At 46.1% G+C, this 22774-nt stretch overlaps 1 protein-coding gene across 2 annotated transcripts in view; it reads left to right on the forward strand.

Annotated features, from left to right (window-relative positions):
• The first annotated feature begins 7300 nt into the window (after positions 1 to 7300).
• PLCD1 (phospholipase C delta 1) overlaps positions 7301 to 22774 on the forward strand; it is a 53634-nt gene continuing 38160 nt past the window's right edge. Inside the window, exons 1-2 of one of the 2 annotated variants that reach the window (XM_074156930.1) lie at positions 7301 to 7583; positions 21333 to 21497. In XM_074156930.1, coding sequence (XP_074013031.1) covers positions 7550 to 7583; positions 21333 to 21497 — 199 coding nt within the window. In that variant the 5' untranslated portion in view covers positions 7301 to 7549. Of the gene's footprint in view, positions 7584 to 16476; positions 16577 to 21332; positions 21498 to 22774 lie in introns of those variants that run through there. The other variant, XM_074156929.1, reaches the window with a different exon arrangement.

Consider the following 22774-nt stretch of genomic DNA (forward strand, 5'->3'; position numbering starts at 1 on the left):
TAATGACTGTGGGCTTTTAAGGTTAGAAATGTGCTTGCTAACATGGATGTTAGTGGTTGTGAATCTCAGTGTCTCAGTTCCGTCATAATCTGGGATATATCAGAAGGAGCCGTGAATAGATAAAAGTGAAAGGACCCTGGGGCCAGTCTCCCACTCTTCTTCTTTCCTAAGAGTGATAATCACTCCAAGTAATGTTTTCATACCATTAAGTCTAGCACATTTCTAGGTTCCCCAATTAGGTTATCATTTCTCATTCATGCACCATTAACTTCATATTAATGGTCAGATTTACTAAATCATTCACACAATTATAAATCCTATGTAGTTTTCTAGTATCGTGTGGCTGATCTGTGCTGTTTACTGTATGCATCACATTTTCTTTTGGCTTCTCATTCACTGTTAACAGATGAGCTTTTCATAGCTTTAAAATAAGTCTCTGGGGTCTCCTACCCCCAAAAAAATCTTGCTACTAAGTGTTTAAGACTAAATGTACTTTTCTGTACAGCTCTTTGGTAAAGACATTTTCATTATCCCAGAATCAAAATATGTAAAGTCAGGGAATTCAACATTAGAGGGCTCACTTAAACCTAAATTTGTTAAAGCACAGAAATGCACACAAATGACTCTCAAACACTCAGAAATCTAGCCTGTAGTGACAGATTTTAGATAAACCGATATGAAATAAAACACAGATTAAAATTAGTCTGAAGACAAAATTAGTGAGATGTCTAAATCATACCTAGTACTGTTGGACAGAGCTCAAATTATTCGTGTGTCTCCTTTATACTGAAATTCCTAGAGTTATAATGAGCTTTTTGGAATAACTAGAGAAACCTAGGCCTTTTATTCCCAAATCTTATGCATAATCTTGCTTTTTCCTTTCCTTTCATATAATTTTTCAGTCTGGAATCAATTTGAGACTTGTTGAGCTGGTAACGCTTTAAGTCTTTATGTGTGACCAATACAGTAACAGATGACTCTTTTGATTGTTTTATTGCTTTATTTGGTGGTTAGAGCTGCTCTTGATTACTTATACTAAGTGGAGGGAAAATCCCTCCAGATACTTAATATGTAGAGTCAGGTAGGCGTATTTCTGGCTTAGTAAGTCAAATTTATCTTCTGCTCAAGCAGAAATACCTCATTAATTTTAATGGGACTTGTATGGGATTATGCCAGCAGCAGGTTTATCTTTACACATCCCAGCATCTGTCGCTTCTTTTTCCTGTGGCCATGTACTGCTCTCCTGAACGGGACTAACTGTTGCAATAAATGGTTTAAATGCAGATGTATACATCAACATCATTCAGTCTGAAGATATTTTGGCACAGCTGCCTGTGGTGATAAACAAGGCATTTGGCTGCCCTACCCATTCTCTGAACTTTATGATACTGTGTTAATTCCATTCCAGCCTAGTTTATAAAAACTTCAGTGAATTACTTTGTCCAGTGAGTTGTCCACAAACCAAATCATCTCACTGTTCTTGCAGAGCCATAAATCCCACTCCTGAGCTTTTTCCAATGTATCTCCTAAGGGAACCTCATTTCCTAGGTGCTGAGTTTCGCCAGCTCCTACTGAGCCATGAGGCTGCTCTTCCCCACACTGCAACATGTTTCTTGCGAGTGAAGGACCAGCAGCTGCCAGAAACCTGGCAGCGCTGGGAAAATTCACTGATAGGTAAATGTTGGGTGGATCTATTTGAATCCCAGATCTTGCATAACGAACGGAGTACAACGTGTTGTCAACAAGACCTATGTCCACCTAATGAAAGACAGTATGGACAACAAAAGAGTAATGACACCTTTTCAAAAGGTGTGTCATGAGGATGACTGGAGCTGGCCTTCCAAATTCATATATAGACTACTTAATAAGAGCAATGAGCAGATCCCAAAACGTAAAAGGCATTTACATTTTGCTGTCTGTGTATTACTGACGTATTTACATGACAGTTCAATGTAGAGAGACCAGATGATCTGAGGATGGTAAGACACCCCATCTGAAACTGCAAACAGCCTGGGAAAAGACATGAAAAACCAGTTCAATGAACAGCCAGACCATAACAGAATTATCTGAAAAATTCCAGTCCCGCTTTTGCATTGAGGTGAAGTCTATTTAATATGACATTTTCTTTTGTGCTGGTTTCAGTAATTCGCCTGCTGACAAAAAAAAATAACACGTGGCTACAAAAGATCCCCTCTGGCCATATAACCCCCAAATGCTTCTTACACTCCTGCTGTGTCACAGCGGCATTCTGAGTCCTTTTTGCAAAGCAAACAAAGCACCTTGCTGTTATCTTTGGGAGAGGCGGTTGGGAACATTTCTGTGTGATGAGGAGGGTGTGTGTGAGAGCCTGAAAGGCAGAGGGAGCCAGGAGGCATCTTCTCCATAGAAAATACTTGGTGATCGGGTGGTGTAGCATTCCTCTGAGATGAAAAGCTACTCCTTCCACTGTGTACAATTACACCAACACTTGAGTCATGCTCTCGGAGTGGAGACAGGTAAACTGCTTTGCTTTGGGTTTGCTGTGATTTATGGTTCGCCGTTGAATTGCAGCCTGCGAACGTTTTTGGCTTTGAACGCTGCAAATGCTCTTTGCTGCCTGGGCTGGGCTGTGCACGTACAAACAAAGGAGGAGAATGCAAAGGGGTGTAGGTGTGCGAGAAAAGGGAGCTCTCCTTGACTTTGCACAGCTCCAGTTCAGCTGGTGATTTTGGCAAACAGTGTAGACATGTGTTGGAGGGTGAGTTGCGGAGGGAGGCGGGCTCTTCACCGAGCCTGGCTGACATTTAACTCCTTTCAAGCTCACTTATGTGGCTAGAGAGAAAGTGGGTTAATCAAGGTGTGTCCCGGCTTTAGGACTTGTCCCTTGGTAAAATATCACGGTGCTCACCTTGCACTCTTTAGAAAAATGGCAGCTTTGCTTTGGGAAGGCCGTGCCAATGCCACAGCCTGTCTCCAGGCCTAGAAATGCCCTGACTCTCTGCTTCGTGATGGGCTCAGGAAATGATAGCATGGACAAGAAAAAAGCAGGGTGCCCAAAGCAGGTTTTGGTGTTTTCTATTAATTTGAAATGTAATTGCCTTTATCTGATGGTGTGCGCTTTGGTGATTGAGTCTCTTTGGCTGGAAGGTGAATTGGTGCAATGAAAAGGCCTGTCTGAAACAGCCACAGCAAAGACCTGAGTGTGGCTCAATTCTTGCCATCTTTACTGCAAGGTCTTTGAGCCCGAGTTGGGGCTGTGGCTGAGCGAAATTAAAGGGGCTATGGAGCAAAATGGGCTCTGTGAGGCCTTTGTGCCTCCTTTAATCAGGATCTGGGAGTACCAGAGTTGTCACTGGCATAAGCCCGAAGCTCTAGACTGAGAAAAGTCCTTTTGTGATAGTCCAGGAGGATGATGCATATATTGCAGTATGTCCTCTCCTCCCCTCTCCACCTCCCAGGAGCCTCATCTCCCCACCCCGAGAGCAACGTGGGAGTAGCAGCTCCTTAGCTCCTGCTGCCACAGGTGTGTTTGTGCAGGAAATCCATATACTCATAATCCGGAGAGAAGCTCCAAGAAGGATCTCACAGCACCTCTGACCTCTTCCTGTTCAGAGATTCCTGCTCAAGAAATGCATCCTCCTTGCATCCCTCTCCAATGTGACTGAGAAATCTGAGTCCTGGTCCCTCCTCCAGCCCTGAGAGCCCTCTCCTGTAGCCGAGGGGAGGACTGGGAGCAGCATGGAGGCGCTGTGCTTTCCCCCCTTCCTGGGTGCCAGAGCCTCAAGGGAGAATTTCCCTTGGAGGGGAAAGACTGAGGAGAAAGGAACAAAAGTAACAGGTTGCTTATTTCCTGAGTCATTGCCATGTCTAGGTTTCTTTCCACACCTGAGAAAATTTTGTGATGGAGGCTTTGGGTCCTTTCCTGTCCTCTCCCTCCTGCAGTGGCATTTGTAAATATTCCCTTTAATGCGTTATTCTGCATATGGGACCCATCCTGTAGCTCCCACCCATGCAAACAAGGAGAACAAACCCTGTGCATCAAGGCCACGAAGCCCTACAACAACTGCCTGTGCCTCTCCTTGATTTACGTACTCTTATCCTATCATTTTTATTGGTATTCTACCTTTTCACCCCAACCTTGCCTTCCTTTTGGGAAGATAGTGAGGGGGAGCTAAGATGTGGATACAGCTGTGGGCAGCCAGGATCCTGACTCCAAGGAACACCGGAAAGGTGGAGAGACACGTGGCTGAGACGCCACAGGGAATTCCTCACATTCCTCTTCAGCCTGCAGGATGATTTGAGGATTAAAATCCATGACAACAAAGGCAGGGAAATAAAGTGGCTTCCTAAGAGCCATTAAACATAATAACCTGCAGTGTGCAGAAAGCTGGGAGACATCAAGCTGGGCTCAGCAGTGAAGTCACTGCTTGTGGGTGGTGCCCACAGGAGTTGAGAGGGAACAAATCCAGCCCTCCTTGTAATCTACAATGTATTTGTGGAATTTAGAAAAGCAGGTTTTTCTGTTCGGTTTTGTCTTCATTGCTAAAAAGTTGTGTTCCTCCTGTGAAACAGTCAGTGCATGTTAACTCGCCTGCTATAAAATCCTGGAGGAGGCAATTTTATCAAGGAATAAATAGAGCTAAGTCAGCATGGGCAGAGAGCATGCAATCGCCTCGCTCAGTTTCCTTGCAATAAAATAAAACATTTTACCATCCTGTTGTTATCTCCCTGTAAAAGTTAATTTTTAAAGCAGAGAAGACAAACCTGCAGTCCCTAAAAAAGGTATCGAAATGCCACCTTAACGTATGCCAGGACTGATCTGCCCAGAATAAATTGTATGTATTTAACTTTGACCCTTAGCAACAGTGGTGTTGCTTTAAGTAGAGGCAACATGCGCAAAGAAGTGCTGTTTAATTTTAATCATACTGAACTCTCCCCTTCAAATCCTGGTTTGATCTCGAAGATCAAGAACCACAAAACTGGTTGTGAGCAAGTTGGTGGATAGACCTTAGGAGCAGTATTTGGAACGGGGAAAAAGCAGGCAGAAATTCAGACAGCTTTTAAAAAATAAGCAAAGATATGGCAGCAATCGGCTGCCGGAAACTACAGATTTCCAGATGAACACTGACTTTTTGCAGTTCTGTCACTAGTTTTAAACTTGCCATTCAGCCGTGACGCTGGTTTAAGTAGGCAAAGGGCAATCCCGCTTTGCACCGTGCGCCTTCTGGATCTGCCAAAATCCAGCCCAGGAAGGAATAGAATAAGTGCTGTAATCCAAAATGGGGGTCAGAGACTTGACTCATATGACATTCTTAAACTGCTATATTATTCTGAAGATATTGTTTGTTAGTGGGATTTCTGCAGCTCACAGGAGCCCAGTAGCTCCTTATGTCACTTGGGTTTCGTTCCTCCTGACAAGCACCATTACTTCTACCACTTCTACTACCATCATGGAGAAGGCAGCATGGCAAGAAGGAGGCACAAGAAGGTACAGTGGGCTGTCGTGAAGGGGTAGATGCCAGGGATCATCTTCTGATCTCAAGGGATGATGGCAGAGAAACTGAGTCTCGCTTACGCGATGGTGCTCTGTCCACCAGTCAGTGCAATCACAGTGGTGCTCACAGCGGTGCGGGGGAGCGATGGTCATGTCTTGGATGCTGTCATGCCCTGCGCTGCTGTAAAGTGGTTCTATCCAGAATGTGGTCCTCATTGTTTCTGGGATGATCGTAGCTCTCTTACATCTGCCCCCTTTGCCACAAGGGGCATAGCGATACTGGCTGGTAGGTCTCTAAGTGAGGGGCTTGTCTTAGGCAATTGAGGATACAAGGGGGTGTGATACACAGAGGACCGAAGGAGTTACTATAATGTTATTTCCCGTCACCACTTTCAAACTGCCCTTCTCTACTTTTCCTCCCTGGGGAAACCACAATGTTCTCATCACCTCAGCTTTACTGGAGTTTCCAGTCTGGCTGACTCATCCACCAGCCTCTTGTACACTCCCTCCAGTGTTGTTCCCTATCAGCTGAAAGGGTGACAGGTTTTGGTGGTGGTGTCCTCCGGAAATCCCCCTGCCTTGAGGCTTTTAAGGCTGTATGAGGAATCTCCTGGGTGCCTCCAGCTGCTGTCCTGCCGGCAGCTGACCTTGCTGCCAAACAGTTTGCCCCTGTCCAAGTCAATGTCTCCTTGTCTGTGGGTTTGCAAAAGGGATGCTCCTTCCTGGGTCCTTCAGAAAGTGTGAGCCCTTCTCCATGCCGTGCTGGTGGCCGTGAGGTAGAAGGGTGGGCTTTGAAGGAGTCATGGGGTGAAATCTCTGCTCTTTATTTTCTCTGCTTGTTTGGTTTTGTTAGTCTTGAAGTAGCACAGAGGAGTTTTGCTATATTAGGGCAGTTTTCCTTGGGTGGTGGCAGCAGTCTTATATTTGTGGACTGTAAAACTATGTGAGAGCAACGTCTGGGATCTCTAAGGAGCAGCCCAGTTCCTGGCAGGGAGGGACAAACAGTCCTATTCCCAAAGTATTTTTCATGATGTGCCTCCCAGATCTGTCACCATCAGAGAGGGACTTTTTCCTTCGGTGAAGCTGCCGGTTTACAGCTGCTGAGGAGCGAGGGCTTTGAATCTTCCAAAAACTCCATCAATTGTTTGCATCAGGATAACCTAAATAACCAGAAATGGAAATAAACAACAGCAAAATAATAACCGAAAACCTCCCCCAAACATTCAAGGAGAGGAAAACTTTATTTTCCCACACTGGAACCCCTTTCTTTCCCTCTCCGTTGCCATCATCTTTCTACCCTTAAAAAGTATCTAAGAGTAGGGGACAGAGTGGAAGAAATAGTTCCACTCAGGCAAAGCCTCAGGACGGTGCAGTTTTTTCTGCTTTCTGTCTCGCCGAATCAAAAGCAAAGCTTGTAACTTTTTTTCTGCTTTAAGCTAATGCCTCTGCGAGCATTTGCGGTTACAGCTTCTATTTCTACGTTGGCCATTTCTGACCTGGTTGGTTTGTTTTTTTCCCCTGTGAAAAGAAATACACCCCTACCAGCGTCTAAAAGCCCTCGAGACTTCGACTCTGATCCCTGGCTTCTGTTTCAGGCCTTTTCCTCCATTTGGGGACCACGGAGGACAGATTCGCAGCACTCGGTGTCTTCTGGAAGCCTTGCCGGAAAGGAGCGGAGCGTGAAAATGTACCAGCAACAGGAAAAGAGGCATCGTTGTCAAGCTGCAGCGGTAGCAAAAGCAGGAGGCTGGGCCAGCGGTGAAGACGCCAGATTTCAGCGGGGAGGAGCCAGGGCCAGCGCTGGGGCTCGGGCGCTTGGCCTCAGTCGATGCGCTGGGCAGGCAGTGGCGTGCGGATGCGGGAGAGAAATAAATGAGGAGTCATAGCGAAGAGGCATTTGCAGCCAAGGGGAAGGAGCAGGCCTCTCCGAAGGGAGCTGACGTTGGGGATTACTGGAGCAGAGAGAAGGAGGGAGCCTCACGGGTCTGGCTTCCACCCCGGGGCCAGTGCTAACATCTGGGCACAGCTGTTTCCCGGAGCCCTTTCTGCTGCTGCACATCGGCTTGTTTTGCAGCAATGGAATCGAATGGCACTTTCCTCGCTTGCAACAGTAAGTTAGTAGAAATGTCCTTGCATTTCAGCCTTCTTATCTTGTCTGAGAGCTTTATTTTTCCTCCTCTCTTCTCCCTCCTCCTTTGCCTCCTCATTCTGTCATTTGGAAGTAATGCAGCATTTAATCAGTGTTACAGAGAGATATGAACTATTTTTCTCTGTTAATAGGGTTAGCTGTGTTGGTAGGAAGGGTGTGTTGGCTGGCTAAGTATCTGCAAGTCCAGAAAAGTTGATCCAAATCTCCTCCCCTTTATGGTGAAACTGAGAGCAGGACAGATGCTCAGCTGAGTAAACTGTCTGGGTCCTGGTGAAGACAACAGGGCCAGGATAGATCATCTCGGCTCAGGGTCTGCCTCTGAGACTCTATAAATGTTGAGTACAAAGTAGGTAATGTTTCTAAAAAAGAAGAAATCCTCTCTGTTCTTCCAGCAAGTGAGATTTAAGAAGATTCAATTGGTACCGAGACTGGGAGGCTTGTCTGATTGACAGGATAATGAAATAGTTCTTATTCCCTGGTCTGACTTTAATATATTGATTTGTTACCTCGTCATTGTATTTTACTTACTCTGATGAGAAGAAACAACTCAGGACTGTGATAGCTACAGATTGAAATGGGATATTGTGATCCCAGAGAAATGCGAAAAGTCTACAGTGCTTATTTTTATTTCATGAGATAGGTGCTTTCTTACTGTAGATGAGCTATATAAAAAAACACCTAATAAAGCAATAAGTGATCGACCATAAACATAATCAATTTAGCATTACCAGGAGAAATGAGAAAAGATTCCCTCAGGCTCAAGAAATCTTCCCTCCTTTTTTTTCCCAGATGCTAGAAATCTGACAGGAAGGTGAAACAGAGGTTAATGTTATACTTTTTGTAGCTATCTCATTCATTGTACAACCACTGGGGAAGGAAAGCTAAGAAATACATCTGGAACTATTAAAATATTTCCTATTCTGGCCTGTGGGTCATTTTTCAGTGAATATTATTTAGTCTTCTGAGGTTAGGAATCAAGAAGAATTCAGTGGCTGTTTGTTAATCTATTTTCTTGTCTCAGGCAGAAAAACACAAAAGTGTCGAACGAGCCTAGCTTTTAAAAAAAAAAATAATTTACTGAAATTCCTTAACACATAACACACACAAGTGCCAAAGTCACTCTGAATGCCAGACTACTTAGACAAGCAAAGTTGCTCACGTGTTGGTTTGTTAGCAGGATCAGACTTGTGATATGTAGTTTGTCAGAAATTTCTCAGATATTATGGTTTACAGATATGTTTTGTCTATGGCTGTATGTTGAAACTCAGATTCTTTCTTTCAATTTCTAGCTTTTTTTCCCAATACAGACAGAACAGCTGTATCAACTGTCAGAATTAACCACAGGCACATGGTTTAGTCTCAGTAAAGTATCTGACAAACAGCAGGAGACACCTGAGATACCTTCTGGTAGCAGAAGCTGGTGTTACTGTAGATGAGAGTTTCTGAAAAGTTTGTAGAGTTTTGTTTACTCTGCATTCGGATGGAGATCTGAGGCCAGAGGAGAAAACTGAACACGCTCCCTTGTTTGCAGAGCTGGAATAGCTGCTGTTTTATTTTGAATGTGTTTCATTCCGCTGGATGAGCTTCTTGTTGCTTATTTTGTAAAAAGTCATCTACATTTAGTCGGCAATGAATCTGCTAGACTCTGTGGGCTATTAATAATCTCTCTCTTGCCTCATTAGGTTGGTTTGTTTCTGAACTGGGAGCCCTTGTGCTCGTACACATTATAGAATAGCTAATTTGTACTATGCCTTATTCTTATACACTGACTTTTTCATCAAAGACACTGCGTACATTGTGTAGGGAATGCCACAGCCCTGTTATGGGAATGCCCTCTGCTGCAGCCAAGGGTGAGAATCAACAGGGAAGGGTTAGTAAAATCATACAAAACAGGACATTTCCTTGTTTGTTCTGCCAGGCAGTCCCAAGAATTAACTTCTCCTAGATTTAAATTGCCAAATGAATCATCTCCACCTGCCCTTCTTAGCTGGAAGTACTGAGGAGGCTCCTTCTGGGCTCCAGCCTCCGAGGGTGGAGATAATGCTACTTGGGATCAGCTGGGATCTGCTCTGAATCAGCCGGTGACTTTGATCTCCTTCCCTACAAACAAAATATTCCCAGCACACCCCACCTAATGCAGGTTGTGCCTGATGCATTATGTGGGAGTTTTTGGAGCCGTAGCATTTCTAGTAGTGCATTTGCAATACTGGCGCTTTCAGTGCATTAAACATGCAACTTGTCCCTTTTTTTGGACAGGACGAGTAAAATTCATTTGGGGCCTCTTTTTTATTTTGATACGGAAGCTGCTAAATTTCCAATTTGAGCCATATCTTCAGTAAAACTAAAGCCTGCAGTTGGTTTTGAGATGGTTGCTGGTGTGCAAAGCCCCAACATCACACCCAAAAGCAGATGAGTCAGGGCAAGAAGTTCCTTGGGGAAAAATAGATTTTAATGAGGAAATGAAAGAGGAGGAAGAAGAAAATGTAGTCGCTTGGAAAACTGCTGCAGGTAGCAGAAATGAAAGGATACAGCCAACTACAGGGGAAAAACAAGAGGGAGATGTGTGGGGAAGAGATGCTTTGTACAAGATCCGGAAACTCAGCTGACTGGATGGGCAGTTCTGGGAGTCAAAGGTGTCGATGATTTGGGAGCAAAGTATAGTTTCCCTTACAGGGAAATCAAAATATATAAACAGGTATTTATGAAGGAAAGCTGTAGACAAGTATTTGGTGATTTGATCATCCAGGGTTGGATTGAGCTGGCTAAATGTAGGTGTCTGCAAGAAATGTTAAGCTTATAGGGACCTAGACAGGTGAATTGTTGTGTGTTGTTCAGTGCAGTGTAGATATCTAAATACTGCGAGACCAACCCCCAGCCCGTGAGTCTCCTGGGTCCTTACCCGTGGGTGGAGGGTCTCAGTCCTTACTCTGTCAAGCCCACCAGAATGGAAGGCTGCAGACCCTGGTTCAAACACAGAGGTTTCTCTTTTTCTTTATGCAGGTAGAGAAGATTTTACCACAGTTCTTCTAAACCAAGATACTTCCACACCTTAAATGACCCAGTTTAGCCAATGTGTGTGGGGAAATTCTCACACCTCGGGCTGCCCCTTACGGGGGTACCTTTTAAAGCCCTGTGTTGAGACACCATACAACAAGTCTCGATGGCTGGTTTTGGCTAAAGTTACAGTGCTGAAATTCCAGATAGATCACTGAGGCGGAAAAAAGGATTTTCCCCCTAGTTTTGCGTAATTCAATTGTGCAATTTAATTATTGCAGAAATTTTGCCCTGCTACAGAATGATCAGAATGATCTGCACTTCGTCTGCAGAAGAAATTTCAGCTCCTGAAGAAAATGTGAAAAAAGCTGTTAAGTGGCCTTAAAAAAATGAAGCTGGGACCCACCTACGATTGACCTTGATTTTATGAGGAGAACATCCTCATCAGCATGTGCCCAGAAACCTCAAACCAGGACAATGACTTAGCAGTTGGGCAACTAAGCTGCATGAGTGCTCCTGGCTGTTGCTGCTGGTCCTATCCATCAAATTGATATCCTCCTTTTTCAATTACTTTCTTCCCACTCTTTTCACACCAGCTACTGGAGAAGCTGTAATTTACTGCAAGCCAGTGTTTGTTTTAGTGCCTCTCACTCTGAAGCCAAATCTCTATGTGCACCATGATGGAGGAACCAGTGGAAGGACTGAACCAAACCTTAAGTCTTTCGAGTTACTGAGTGCAATGAACTTTAGTTAGGCATTTTACCTGGATTTCATCAAGAGCGCAGGGAGACAGCAGTAGCTTTTGATATGCTGTGCATGGATCTAAGTGCCTGTTGAGTGACCCAGACTCGCAGAAAGATTTATGAAGATATTCACAAATAAAGGTCACAATTTGTACCATCTGTGAAATGTCTGAGCAGGCAGCCTGGCTTCGTCTATACAAACCGGGGCCAGGGCTCTGCACCGTTTAACTGCCAGTACACTCCCTGGCATGGTTTTGATCCATAGAAAGCTCGCACATAGCATGATCTGGGTGATGGCAGGGTCTGCAGTCCTTCCCCGTGGCCAGTCTGCATATAGCCAGCCCTACTTTGGGGAAAGATGGCTAGGCTGCATGGACTGATCAGAGCAGAGCTGGAGAAGGGACTGTTCTCCTCCCACGGACCTTGCAGACAAGGTGAGACATCCAAAGAGAAAGTGAGGCTGAGAAATATTGGGCAGGGTGACATCACTGATCTCAGTGTACCCCAAATCTGCCAGCATGCTGGTGGAGGAAGCTTTTAGGCAGTGATTTGAAGAACAGACTCAATAGAACTCCCGGGGAGAACTTCTCCTATGTGAGACTTTAAAGTCATCTTGCTCCAGCTCAGCAGGACCTCTAAAGCATCCTGAAAGGGAACTAGAGTGGGCAAGAAAAGCCAATATAAGGAAGAGAAGGAGGTTTGCTGATGCTGCCACCGGCTTTGTGGAGAAGCCCATTCTCAGTGTCACCACAAGGTGGAACTTGGTACATACCACATGCACTGAAGATGCTCCCACTGTCAACAAGCAGCTGCATCTTTGGCCAGAGATGCACCGATGCTTATGGTCCCAGCAACCACTCCATGGTCCCTACTGCACCAGAGGGAGCAAGAAGGGGAGCACTGGTGTAGAGGAGTCATTCGCATTTTTTTTTTGGTGGTGAGAAACTGGCTGTTCTTGAAAACTTGCTGCATCAACAGCAAGGCCTGGTCCTCATAGGATGTGAGGTGTGACTGGGGAGAATAAAGCTGAGAGCATCGAGTGGTGTCCTGGAGTTAGCAAGGAAGGAGGAAAGAGTGGGGTGTCTAGGGGTGGAATGTGAGAGGGCATGAATGAAATGAAAAATGGACTCCAGAGGGACAGGCAGGGCAGGTGGGACCCTGCAGTTGTGGAAGGAGCTTTGCTGTCCTGTCCTCCAGCAGGGTCTCAGCTGGAAGACAACTTCTTCTGGGACCACGCTGATCCCAGGCACATGGCTGCTAAAGAGCTGATACAAGCCAGGTGGGATGGGGTGATGGCAGATGACAAAAGGGGACTCTGCAGAGACACTTCACAAGTAACATCAACGAGTTGCAAAAGCACTGGGGAAACCAACTAAATCCTTGTCACTTGACAGGTTTTCTGCTTTCCCGAATGGCAGCCGCTGCCCAGTGCTGCAGCTGGTTGTGCTTATTTCCAAGCAGCTGCCGCACAGACCATACTCCTTGTACTTGGTGTGCAAAAGTAATCCTCAAACTTTATTTACCATCAGGAACCTCAGTTTTTGAGTGCTCCATCACCCTAAAAAAGTGACGGAAGGTTGTCATGTTACTACAGACCAGCTGAACCGCAGCTTTTCCAAACTCTCATTGATTCCGTGTTCACCTGGATTGCATGGTCTCATGCTTGCTGAGGCCTAGGAATATGTAGGGACAGACATTGTAGTTCATTAACGAGCAGTGATACTTTGATGTGCTGTTAATCTTATTAAAATAATTCTATTGAATTTCACTGGGAGGGAAGGTGAAATAACAGTGTTTCTTCAGAGAATGGCATCATGTAAAATAAATCTATTTTTTCTTCTTGGTAACAAACGCAGAGCAAAGCACAACCTGTAGCCTCTTTAGTGGGAAAATCTGTTCTTAAAACACCATGTTATGTGTTAAGTAACTGCCATAGGCGTTACTTGTCATAACAGAGTAATTTACATCATGTGCATGATGCAATGGGGAAGTGGTAACGTCATGACCAACACAGGTATTTTCATTCCAGTCCCAAATTACTGCAAGTCTGGGCAAATCAGCAGCTGACTTCTGTCATGTCATTTGTGCCAGTGTGGTGTAAAGAGACTATGATCAGCATTAGGATTACACCACTTTTGGTGTTGCCCAAATGTGGTGGTGATGGGAGAACAGGTCCAGCCCCAAAGGGCTCAAAACCAGCCTGCTTCTTCCTCTGTGAAGTGGTAAGTGTTTCCTTAGCTCCTTCCCATAAGGATGTAATGGAGATTAATTCATTTTGGAAAATTGTCTGAAGAGCAGCCCGTGCATTAATAGTTTTCTCACATAGCCCACTTCCTACCAGACTCTAGAGCCTTTCTATCTCAAGTGCCTGTTTCCTGGCTATTAAAGCACTTTGCTGACTTTGGGACCATGTTCTGACATCCTCATTCACATCGATTACCATTTGCTCCGTGACGAATCCAGCTGGAATCAATAGGATGATTAGCACAGCCCCGATCCTGGGCATGGGGACATGAATAACTTCACTCATGTGACTAGTGCCATTGATTTCAGTGGCATTGGTCATATGGGTAAAATTGCATGCTTGAGTGTTTGCAGGCTTCGGACCCAGTCAGCTGTTACCTGCAGTGAATAAGGGTTGGAGAATTTGTCCCTAAAACATTTGCAGGAATCACTTCCTTCAGCGCTGGAGAGTGATGCAGCATCATGTAACATCAATTAGTGATGCCAAGTAACCCACAGTGTCACACTTATCCGTCAGCCTCCTGAGATGTCTATGAGATGTGACATTGTCTTTAAATGACCTTGAGACCAGAACACATCCAGATCTGTTGTTTCCTAAAACAGGACATTTTTGGCCCAATGATCTCATCTTTGTTTTAAAACCAAACTGATTTTAACTGCCTGACATCTCTGAAGCCCTCACCTCACAACAGCAAAACTTGCGCATTGCTGTTCTGGAAAAGTATCTAAATTTGGTGAACGCCAATCTTGTGTTTTGTGTGTGTGCAAACTTCAGGGATAAGTACAGTAAAACTTTCTCTGGGGGCCTGGAAAGCTCCAAGCAGCGGTCACTGACACTGCTTATTAGGAATTAATGAGAAAATGAAGTAGAGGGGCTCTGTGTGCTCCCAGATCTATCCTTATGGGACTCTGGCTGCTGCTGGACAGAAGAGCTTGTGCGTAGAAGCAAATTGTTTTGCTAAAGTGAGTATGGGAGACCACTCTCTTCCCCACTCCTTTAATTACATCAGTCATCTCTAGGACAATGTGAAATATGGGAAATGCTGAGAGTCTGCTAGCTAATAAATATCCTCTAGCCATTACATCATGGTGCCCACCTCCCAGCCTGGGTAAAAGCAAAGCTCCCAGCTCTCAGGGGAGCACTACAGAGATTATGGCTCCGACATCCAGTCCCTGCATGTGCAGGGGGCTCAGAAAAGGCTCAAGGTGTTTCGTCAAACACCTTCTGACTGCCCGGCTAACGTGTTCAGCAATGCCCCATCCAGAAAAATACCTTTATTCGCCTTCGTTGTCTGTGATTTGTAGCTGCTATGGGTAAATAAGGTGTTATTAGTTGTACTGCTGTTCAAGGCCAAGCAATGGCTCTGCCTTGTCCCTGGGGAGTTTCTTAAATGTGGCATATGGCAGCGATTAATGACTCTGATCCTGTCCTCGTGCTGGTCAAATAACCCAGTCCTTTGTGCTTATCTGTGGTGTTGGTAGGGCTTCCTTCAAAACGCGGGGAAGAATATATATAGAAATATATAGAGAATATATTTCTAAAACCTGTGTTGAATATGACAGGGGGCTGGTGATGGAGAGCCTCGGATGAGGTCTCCAGAAGAAACAGTGACATATGGTTTGCTGTCAAGTTTCTGGGGCATGACTCCATGTCCCTGCAGCATCTTCACCCTTGGCTTGCCTGGCCGGGCAGCAGCTAGCAAAGGCGAGGACAAGAAACCTAGTCTGTAACAAGGTCTGTAAACTCACCTAGGATGGAACAGCTTAATAAGTACAGCTGCTGTATTTCACTGCAGGAGGGATCACGGCTAGGGAAGAGGTGGATTTTAGTCCCAGCCACTGCCAGGACGATGGGCAGTGGCCATGAGTTTCAGCAAAGGAAATTTGTACTGGTCACAAGGAACAAATTCTTCACTTTGAGAACATCTAAGCTCTTGAAGAAGGATCTAGATTGGCTGGGGAGTCTCTGTCATTAGAGATCTCCAAAACTCACATGGATGATGCCATGAGCAACCTGGTCTACCTTTGAAGGTGACCTGACTTTGAGTGGGTTGTTGAACTAGAGATCTGCGGAGGTCCCTTCCAACCTGAATTATTCTCTGATTCTGTGTAATCAGTGACTTGTTTAACCACTGATGGGGGCTTATCCCGGTACCAGACTGCAGGATAAATTTGAACTACAAGAATAAACCCAGAGCTATGTAGAAACACAGGGTAAGTGACTCACCCAAGTCACGCAGGAAATCGGTGGCAGAGAAGACAGTCTCCAGAGCATTAGGAAAATGCTCTTCTCTAAGTGGAAAAAAAAAAAAAAGCATTAAAACACAGTTTCCGAGCTCCTTTTGGGCTACGTTTGCCCTGGCAAAAAGGTGCTTTAACTTCCTTTTCACTGCGGAGCAGCCCTGCAAGGAAGAGAAAGGGTGGAGCCAAGCTCTCTCTGATCCAGGCGTTTGTGGGCTGGCTGAGCTGACAAAGCCCGAGGCGCTGATTAGGAGCCACTGACAATATTTGAGAGTCCTCCAGCCCCTGGAAATGATGCATAAACCCCTACTGGCATGTGACTGTAGGAAAACTCGTTCCTTCTACCTGGGCAGCTGCCGGCAGGCGCCTCGGTGTAATTTTGCCTCCAGTGTTGCGAAGCTGGTGAGCAAAGCAAGGAGGAGAGCCTTCCCACCGTCCCACCCCCAGCCGGACTCTGCCCTCCCCTGCCTTCCTCTGCCTGCGCTCTCCCGCTGCCTCCGATCCCTCCTCGGAGCCCCGTTTGACAGCGCGGACGCCGGAGGCTCCTGGATGAGCAGGGATCCCCCCAGGGCCGGCGTGGCCCCCCGTCCTTCCCGACGTTCGACGCCTCTCCCCGAGCCCCAGGCTGGATCATGCAGTGCATCCGAAGGCAGCCCAAGCGCACCGTGTCCCAGGAAAACATCCTACGGGAGCAGAGCCGTAGAGTGGCCGCGTTGAACGGCACCAGGCTGGGTAAGGGACAAGTTGGCCAGACCCTGGGCACTTCCACACGCTGGCAGCCGCTTCGTTTCTGCCTCTTTTCCCTGTGCAGAGACAGTGCTCCACCCTAAAGGCAACTCCAAGGTTATTTTTAAACTCCCGAGGTTTCTTTTCCTTTCCTTTGCCTGTAACCACCCGCCAGATGTGTAAACCGCTTCATTTGAGGCATCAAAGAAAGGAGGACCTCTTTGGCAAAGGGTCGGTTTTCAAATCTCTTGCTGGGCTTTCCGAACTGCCACTGGCTGAGGATGTTTGGGGAAGGCAGTGCGCTTTTCCTGCCTGATTTTAGGACTTCTCAGTGGTGTAATGCCAGTTGCTGTAAGAGCCCAAGGAACCACTCAGAGGTCTGCGTTAACCAGATGAAAAGAAACAGGAAACCCAGGGAGTTTCATAACTTCTGTGTGTGGCTATGAACTCATTGCTGGTTCCTGCTCTCTGGAGACACAGCCCAAGTGGATGCGAGTCCCTTAATTTCTGTGGCGACAGAGGGCAGGTGGGAATAGAAAATTGCCATTTACCCACCTGAGTTCTTTAGATTTTATCAGAAAGGCTTTCTGTCCTTTAAACTGATGAACCTGAGTTATGTCTGGTCTTAAACCAGAGGGAGAGCAGGCAGGAGCAGGCTTGTTTTATAGCCGTTGTAATTAACGTGTTTATATCAGATCAGCAGATTTGTGAGTGAGCAATGCAGATATATGGATTGTCACTGTCTTCTATAGACATCATCCTAACTGTGTCCTTAGTGAGCTCAGAGCCTGGCTTCTGCCGTGACAGCTATTTTTTTTATTGTGGTTCCTGCTTGCTATAAACCTGAGATGGATAATACAAAGGTTAACATTTTTGATGTCTTAGTGTCTAAAGCTTCGTAGTGCAGTATATTAACTTCATGGTTATTGCAGTGCTGTGTGTGCTTTGCTTGGGGTGCTCCTACCTTTGTCAAACATGAGTTTTGCTCTGAACATTACTGTGCACTAAATATATTCTGTTTAGAAAGCGTGTGATGGATATTTTGCGAAGGGGGGGGGGCCTGACCCTTGAAACGCACGCTGCAGCTTCGCAAGCCAAGTGTGTATTTGGTATTTCGCAGAGGATGCTAAGCAGGACACAGTCCTGCCATGTGCTTTAGGCAGTGATTTTAGGCATGTTTCAGTATGGTGATTGTGCTTCTCATCCCCACTGTTGCTAAATTGTTTAAAACCAATATCCTTGTCCTGCTGCGCAGTGTTGTTGAATGTTTAAATGTTGTATGTGTATGATGGCTCTGGTTTCTTTCATACAAGTTTCCATTGCTGTGAGATAGAGCTGTGGAGAGCAAACCTCCTCAGCTCCACGGGCTGGTTAGGCAGAAATCCTCAGGAGCTGGTTCAGGCATAAAACCTGAACTGACGTTTCTGCTGGGAAATGGTGCCTTTTCCAGGAAAACAGTTCAAGTGACCAACTGAAAATAATGTCCCACTGGCACGTCAGGGGGTGCAGTTGTGGTTTCTGATCAGCAGATCAGAGAGTCTTCTGTTCCATCTCTGGCCTAACAAAATGCTGATGCTTTGTAGATAGGAATAGAGAAGCTAAGTGACTCACCCAGGGTCATTTAAAGAGCCTGTGGCAGTGCTTGGACTGGGCATAGGAGGCAGGGACCAGAACACTGGCCCTCTTTCCTGGCCAGTGCAGCTGTATGAGCTTGAGCTGCAGCCAGACAGTTGCAGAACAGGTTTGAAACAGGCTATGCCCACCCGGTTAAGGGGATGCCCCTTCTTTCTCTGTGCCCACCGTTGGGTGGTTCTGTCAGTACTTGAGGTCACCTCTGGCAGAGGTCAGCTCTGGGTGACTGCTCTATCTGAAAGGCCTCCCACATCAAAGGAGTGATGAAGCTGTTAGACACCCATGATTAGCCCTCTCGCCCTTTCCTGGCTAAGCCTACCATCTCCTAGAGGCAAGCTTGTCTCCATCCCCTGCCTGGCTTCTCTCGCTGCCCTCTGACTCACACTCCCTGCCATCTTTGATCTTTGCCATGTGTTCACCATGCACTGTTCCTCTTTATCTTTCCCTCCTGCTCTTGCAAAGTGCAGTAGCTGCTTTTGCTGGGTCATTTAACCTGGCCTGGTCCTTGGGCACAGTGGCCAAGGATGGGTGGGAGGGCTGCTCCCAACCCATAGTTGGGTCCTCTGAAGAGGAAGAGGAGTTTTGACTCACACTAATGCACTGACCAGGCTGTGCTGGAGCAGGATGAAGCTTCAGCTTGTGTCTGACCTGTGTGGATCAAGCCTGGAGGAGACTAATCTGCCCTTGACCACTGCCTGTGCCCATCCAGATTTGCCTGTATTACATTGGTGCAGTTCTTTGGGATGTCCAGGTGGAAGGACACGTTACGCATGGTGCATGCAATGTTTGTAACGAAACATGCCCCAGTTAACAGGGATTTCTCATTACACACTTATGCACGTAGGTACCCAAAGGAATTGATGGTTTTCCTGTTTTCATGTCATCCTAGGTGGCATGACCTTCTCCTTGTAATGATGCCTCTCATGGTTGGGATCTGAAGAAGCAGAGGGTGTGAGTATGGGAGCCAGAACAGAAATGTTGTGAACAGAGAGAAAGAAGAGGGTTTTTTTCCTCACTGAGAACCTTGAGGGATACCACAGCGATGTTAGTGAGGCCAAAGTCTGTAGTATCTTCTTTGCGCTTGGAAGACCTGTGCCTTGGAGAGAATGCCTCAACAGCACAACTCAGGAGACCAAGGACCTGTGAAGCTGTTGTGCCTGTCCTTCCTCTGGATGGTCTGGCCCCTTGTCAGCCCTTGGGTACGCTTGAACCTCAGTAAACCCAGGAGGGTGTCCCAGATCCCATAGCTGGGGTCAATCCTTCACCCTTCTGCACTTTGCAGGAGGTGGCTTTTTTTCTTCTCTCCATGAGTTTCTTTCTGAGGTTTCCAGAGGAGGAAGCATTCAGATTCTGCTCTTGGTAACCTCCAGACCAGACATCAGCCACAAGGCCCAGGGGATGCTGTAGCATTGGAAGACACTTAATTAATGAGATAGCTAATTGAACGTAGAGGAAAGAGAGAGGCCACAGACACCTTTTCAGGATCCCAGCTCCCACCGTGGCGCTTTCAACTCTGGCTGCCTCAGCCAGGTTCAGGTTCTGGTCATGCTCCTTGGCATCTGCAAAACCAGTAAAGTGGTGCGAGCGGCTCACTGAGTGGATGCTGGACGCCCCTAATATTTATCTCTGATGGAGATGTCAGGCTTTCTTTGGCAACCCAAAATGCTCTCTTTAGGCCCCCGGTGTATCCCAGTTATAAACTCATGGTGCTGCTTTTTGCTGCTGCCACCGTGACCCACCTTGGTGGTCTGCAGCACCTGGCGCTTCAGTTTCCCCTATGAATTGTCAGGAGTCTGGGGATGTGGCCACTTGGATCTCATGCTGGTTTTGTTTCTCAAGAAGGCCTGATGTGATGCTCGGTAGTTTATTGCCTTGCCCTGTTCAAAAAACAACAGTTCGAGGCATCTGTGTCTTCCAGAGAAGAACAAGCCCAGTGTCACAGGGGAATGCCACACTGCAATATAAATGTTATTGCATAAATCAGTTAACTTGGATTTCTGCTTTGTATGACCCTGCGTTATGTTTACGTAGCACTGGGAAATTTCCCGTGATGTGAGTGCCAGGTGGCTGCAAGTGGCCAAGTGGTTGTCAGTGACAATCTCGTCTGCGTTGTCAAGACAAGGTTAGCAAAAATGCCATTGAGTTGGGATGTGCTTGGTCAGTACTACAGAGTTACATGCTGTTTCACCAGCTTTGAACCAGCTTCTCATGCAGTGTCAGAGAGATGCAAGGTGCTTATTACAGAAAGCCCAGGATGTGTTTCTCATGTTTCATGCTCTCACCCTCCCCAGCCCACACGCTCCAGTTCTGTAATTAATGGTTGGTTTGAGGGACAGATTCTCTAAAGTATTTAGGTATGTGGAAGTCAATACACTGCTGAGACACTCAAAACCATGTAGAATGCCAAATCTATGTTTTCAAAGTCTGCCTGTTGCCTCTCTAGATGTCTAAGTGCCTTCCTGAATCTAGCCAAAGATGTGAAATCTGAAATTCCTGGAACCAGGAGATCTGGTTATTATTACTTGGCATTGCGGTGGCCTCGTAGGGTAAGAAAGACAAAGGTCCTCTCGGATACTAGCTGGGCAATGAGGAGAGCATGGTTGCTACCTTATTGCTACCTTATTGACGTGATGCTGCCTGTCGCCAAACTTATCTGCGTAAGTCCTAGGCTTCGTGACACTGATCTTCAAAATTCCTGTGTGGATAGGAGGGGAGTTTTTGCCAGAGATGGAAGAGAGATATCTTTGTGTATTCCTGTTTCCACAAAGGAAATTTGCTGCAGAATAGATTTGAAATCACTTGAAAGTTCCTGACAATACTCCAATTACAAGTTATACAACTTTCTTTTCTCTGCTTTTACTGTTATGTTGCTGGTTTTGTTGTTGTTTTTGCATCCTAACATTAGACTATATTTGCTGGGAAGAAGACATTTTATGTTTCTAAACCACCTGAGAATTGTAGTACAAAAATCTTTGGACTCAATCTAAGAAATCTACAAGGCTCCAGCCTCTTTTGTGCACTGCAGTGGTCTGTCTGTGTCTGAGATTACTGTCTTGTGGGAGGGAAAACCCTATGTGCATCATTTCTTGAGTTGACTCTTAACAACGTTCCCACTACTGTTTCTCTGCAGGCCTGAAAGATGACAAGGATCTGAAGTTCCTCCTGAAAGGCAGCCAGCTGCTAAAAGTGAAGTCAGGCTCTTGGAGAAAGGAGCGGTTTTATAAGCTCCAGGAGGACTGCAAAACCATATGGCAGGAGTCAAAGAAGATGCTGAGGTCTCCAGAGTCACAGATCTGTAAGTAAAGTTTGCTTCATCACAGGCACAGGACACTGTGGGCAGAGGTGAACCATTGTGTTTGTGGTGTGGAGGTTGGGCTTGGAGCAATGAGACCAGATCCTTCACACCTCCTGAAACACACCGAGTGATGCTGGAGACAGCTGGGAGGAATCTGCCGAGTCAGGAATGGCCACATTTCCCAAGTTCATGAGCTACCACTTAAAATTGCTGTGGGGTGGGCTGCGCTGGGCTCAGCAGCCCTGCCTGCCTTGTTTCTTCCCCAGGGCAAGAGTTCAGGTTACTCAGCTGCCCGAGACCTGATGCTCGGTGTGAGACATGGCTTGAGCATCTGCGGTGCGATGTGGTGTGGTGTGCTTGGCCTGTGGGTCTGAGCTCTACCAGGACACCTCTCTTCTGCCTGCAGCCCCTGGAAAAGCTGGCATTTAAGCCTCACGAGGGAACTACGGAGATATGGAGGTCTGAGGGCTGGCAGGAGGTCTCTCTGGGAAGGAAAGCTTGTTCTCATCCTTATCTTGGAAACTCAGGATCTGCCCCATTGTAAAACATCCAGATATGATGTTTACTGTTGTATGGACAAAGGGGAAACCATTCTGTGCCAGCAACACCCAGGAGCCAAATTGTGCAGTCAAAATGGGATCAGGAAGAGTTTGTATCTGTTTATATCTCTTGAGATCTGTTTTTTCTTCTCATTTGGTATTTTTCTGACATATTTCTCTGTCACTAATCATCACAGTCTCGTAAAGCCAGGAGATAAATGAATAATGTGGAATATATTTTATGGCATGTTGAAATGTAGAACACGCCGTCTGTGTTATTTACACATTTTTTTTGGTAACAATCACAATTAATGAAATGAAGGGTGGGTCTTCCAAATGACCCTCCCTCCCACAAGCAGTGATAAGGTCTTCGGTAGGAGGAATAAGGAAGCAGGGCAAAATAGATTTGGTTTGTAACCCTGACTGCCACACTCTTCTCACATGACCTTGGGCACCTTATTCATTCTCTTTCTTTCACTTTATTCATTTCTCTTTCATCCTTCCCCACACATTTTGTTTCTCCTTCTCTCTCTAACTATAAAAGGCTTTGGATTAGAGCCTGTCCCTTACTGTGTGTTTGCATGCCCAGCATGGCAGCGTCCTGAGCTCAGCTGGGATGTTTAGGTACCGATGCAATAACCCACGATAACAACAACAAATGCAGAGGCCCTAGTGAACATTTGCTTCCTAAGAATACCTGCTCTCTTGAGCTCTGTCATCCATTATCTGTCCCAGATA

This window comes from Numenius arquata, chromosome 12 (assembly GCF_964106895.1).
Source record: "Numenius arquata chromosome 12, bNumArq3.hap1.1, whole genome shotgun sequence".
Lineage (NCBI taxonomy): Eukaryota > Metazoa > Chordata > Aves > Charadriiformes > Scolopacidae > Numenius > Numenius arquata.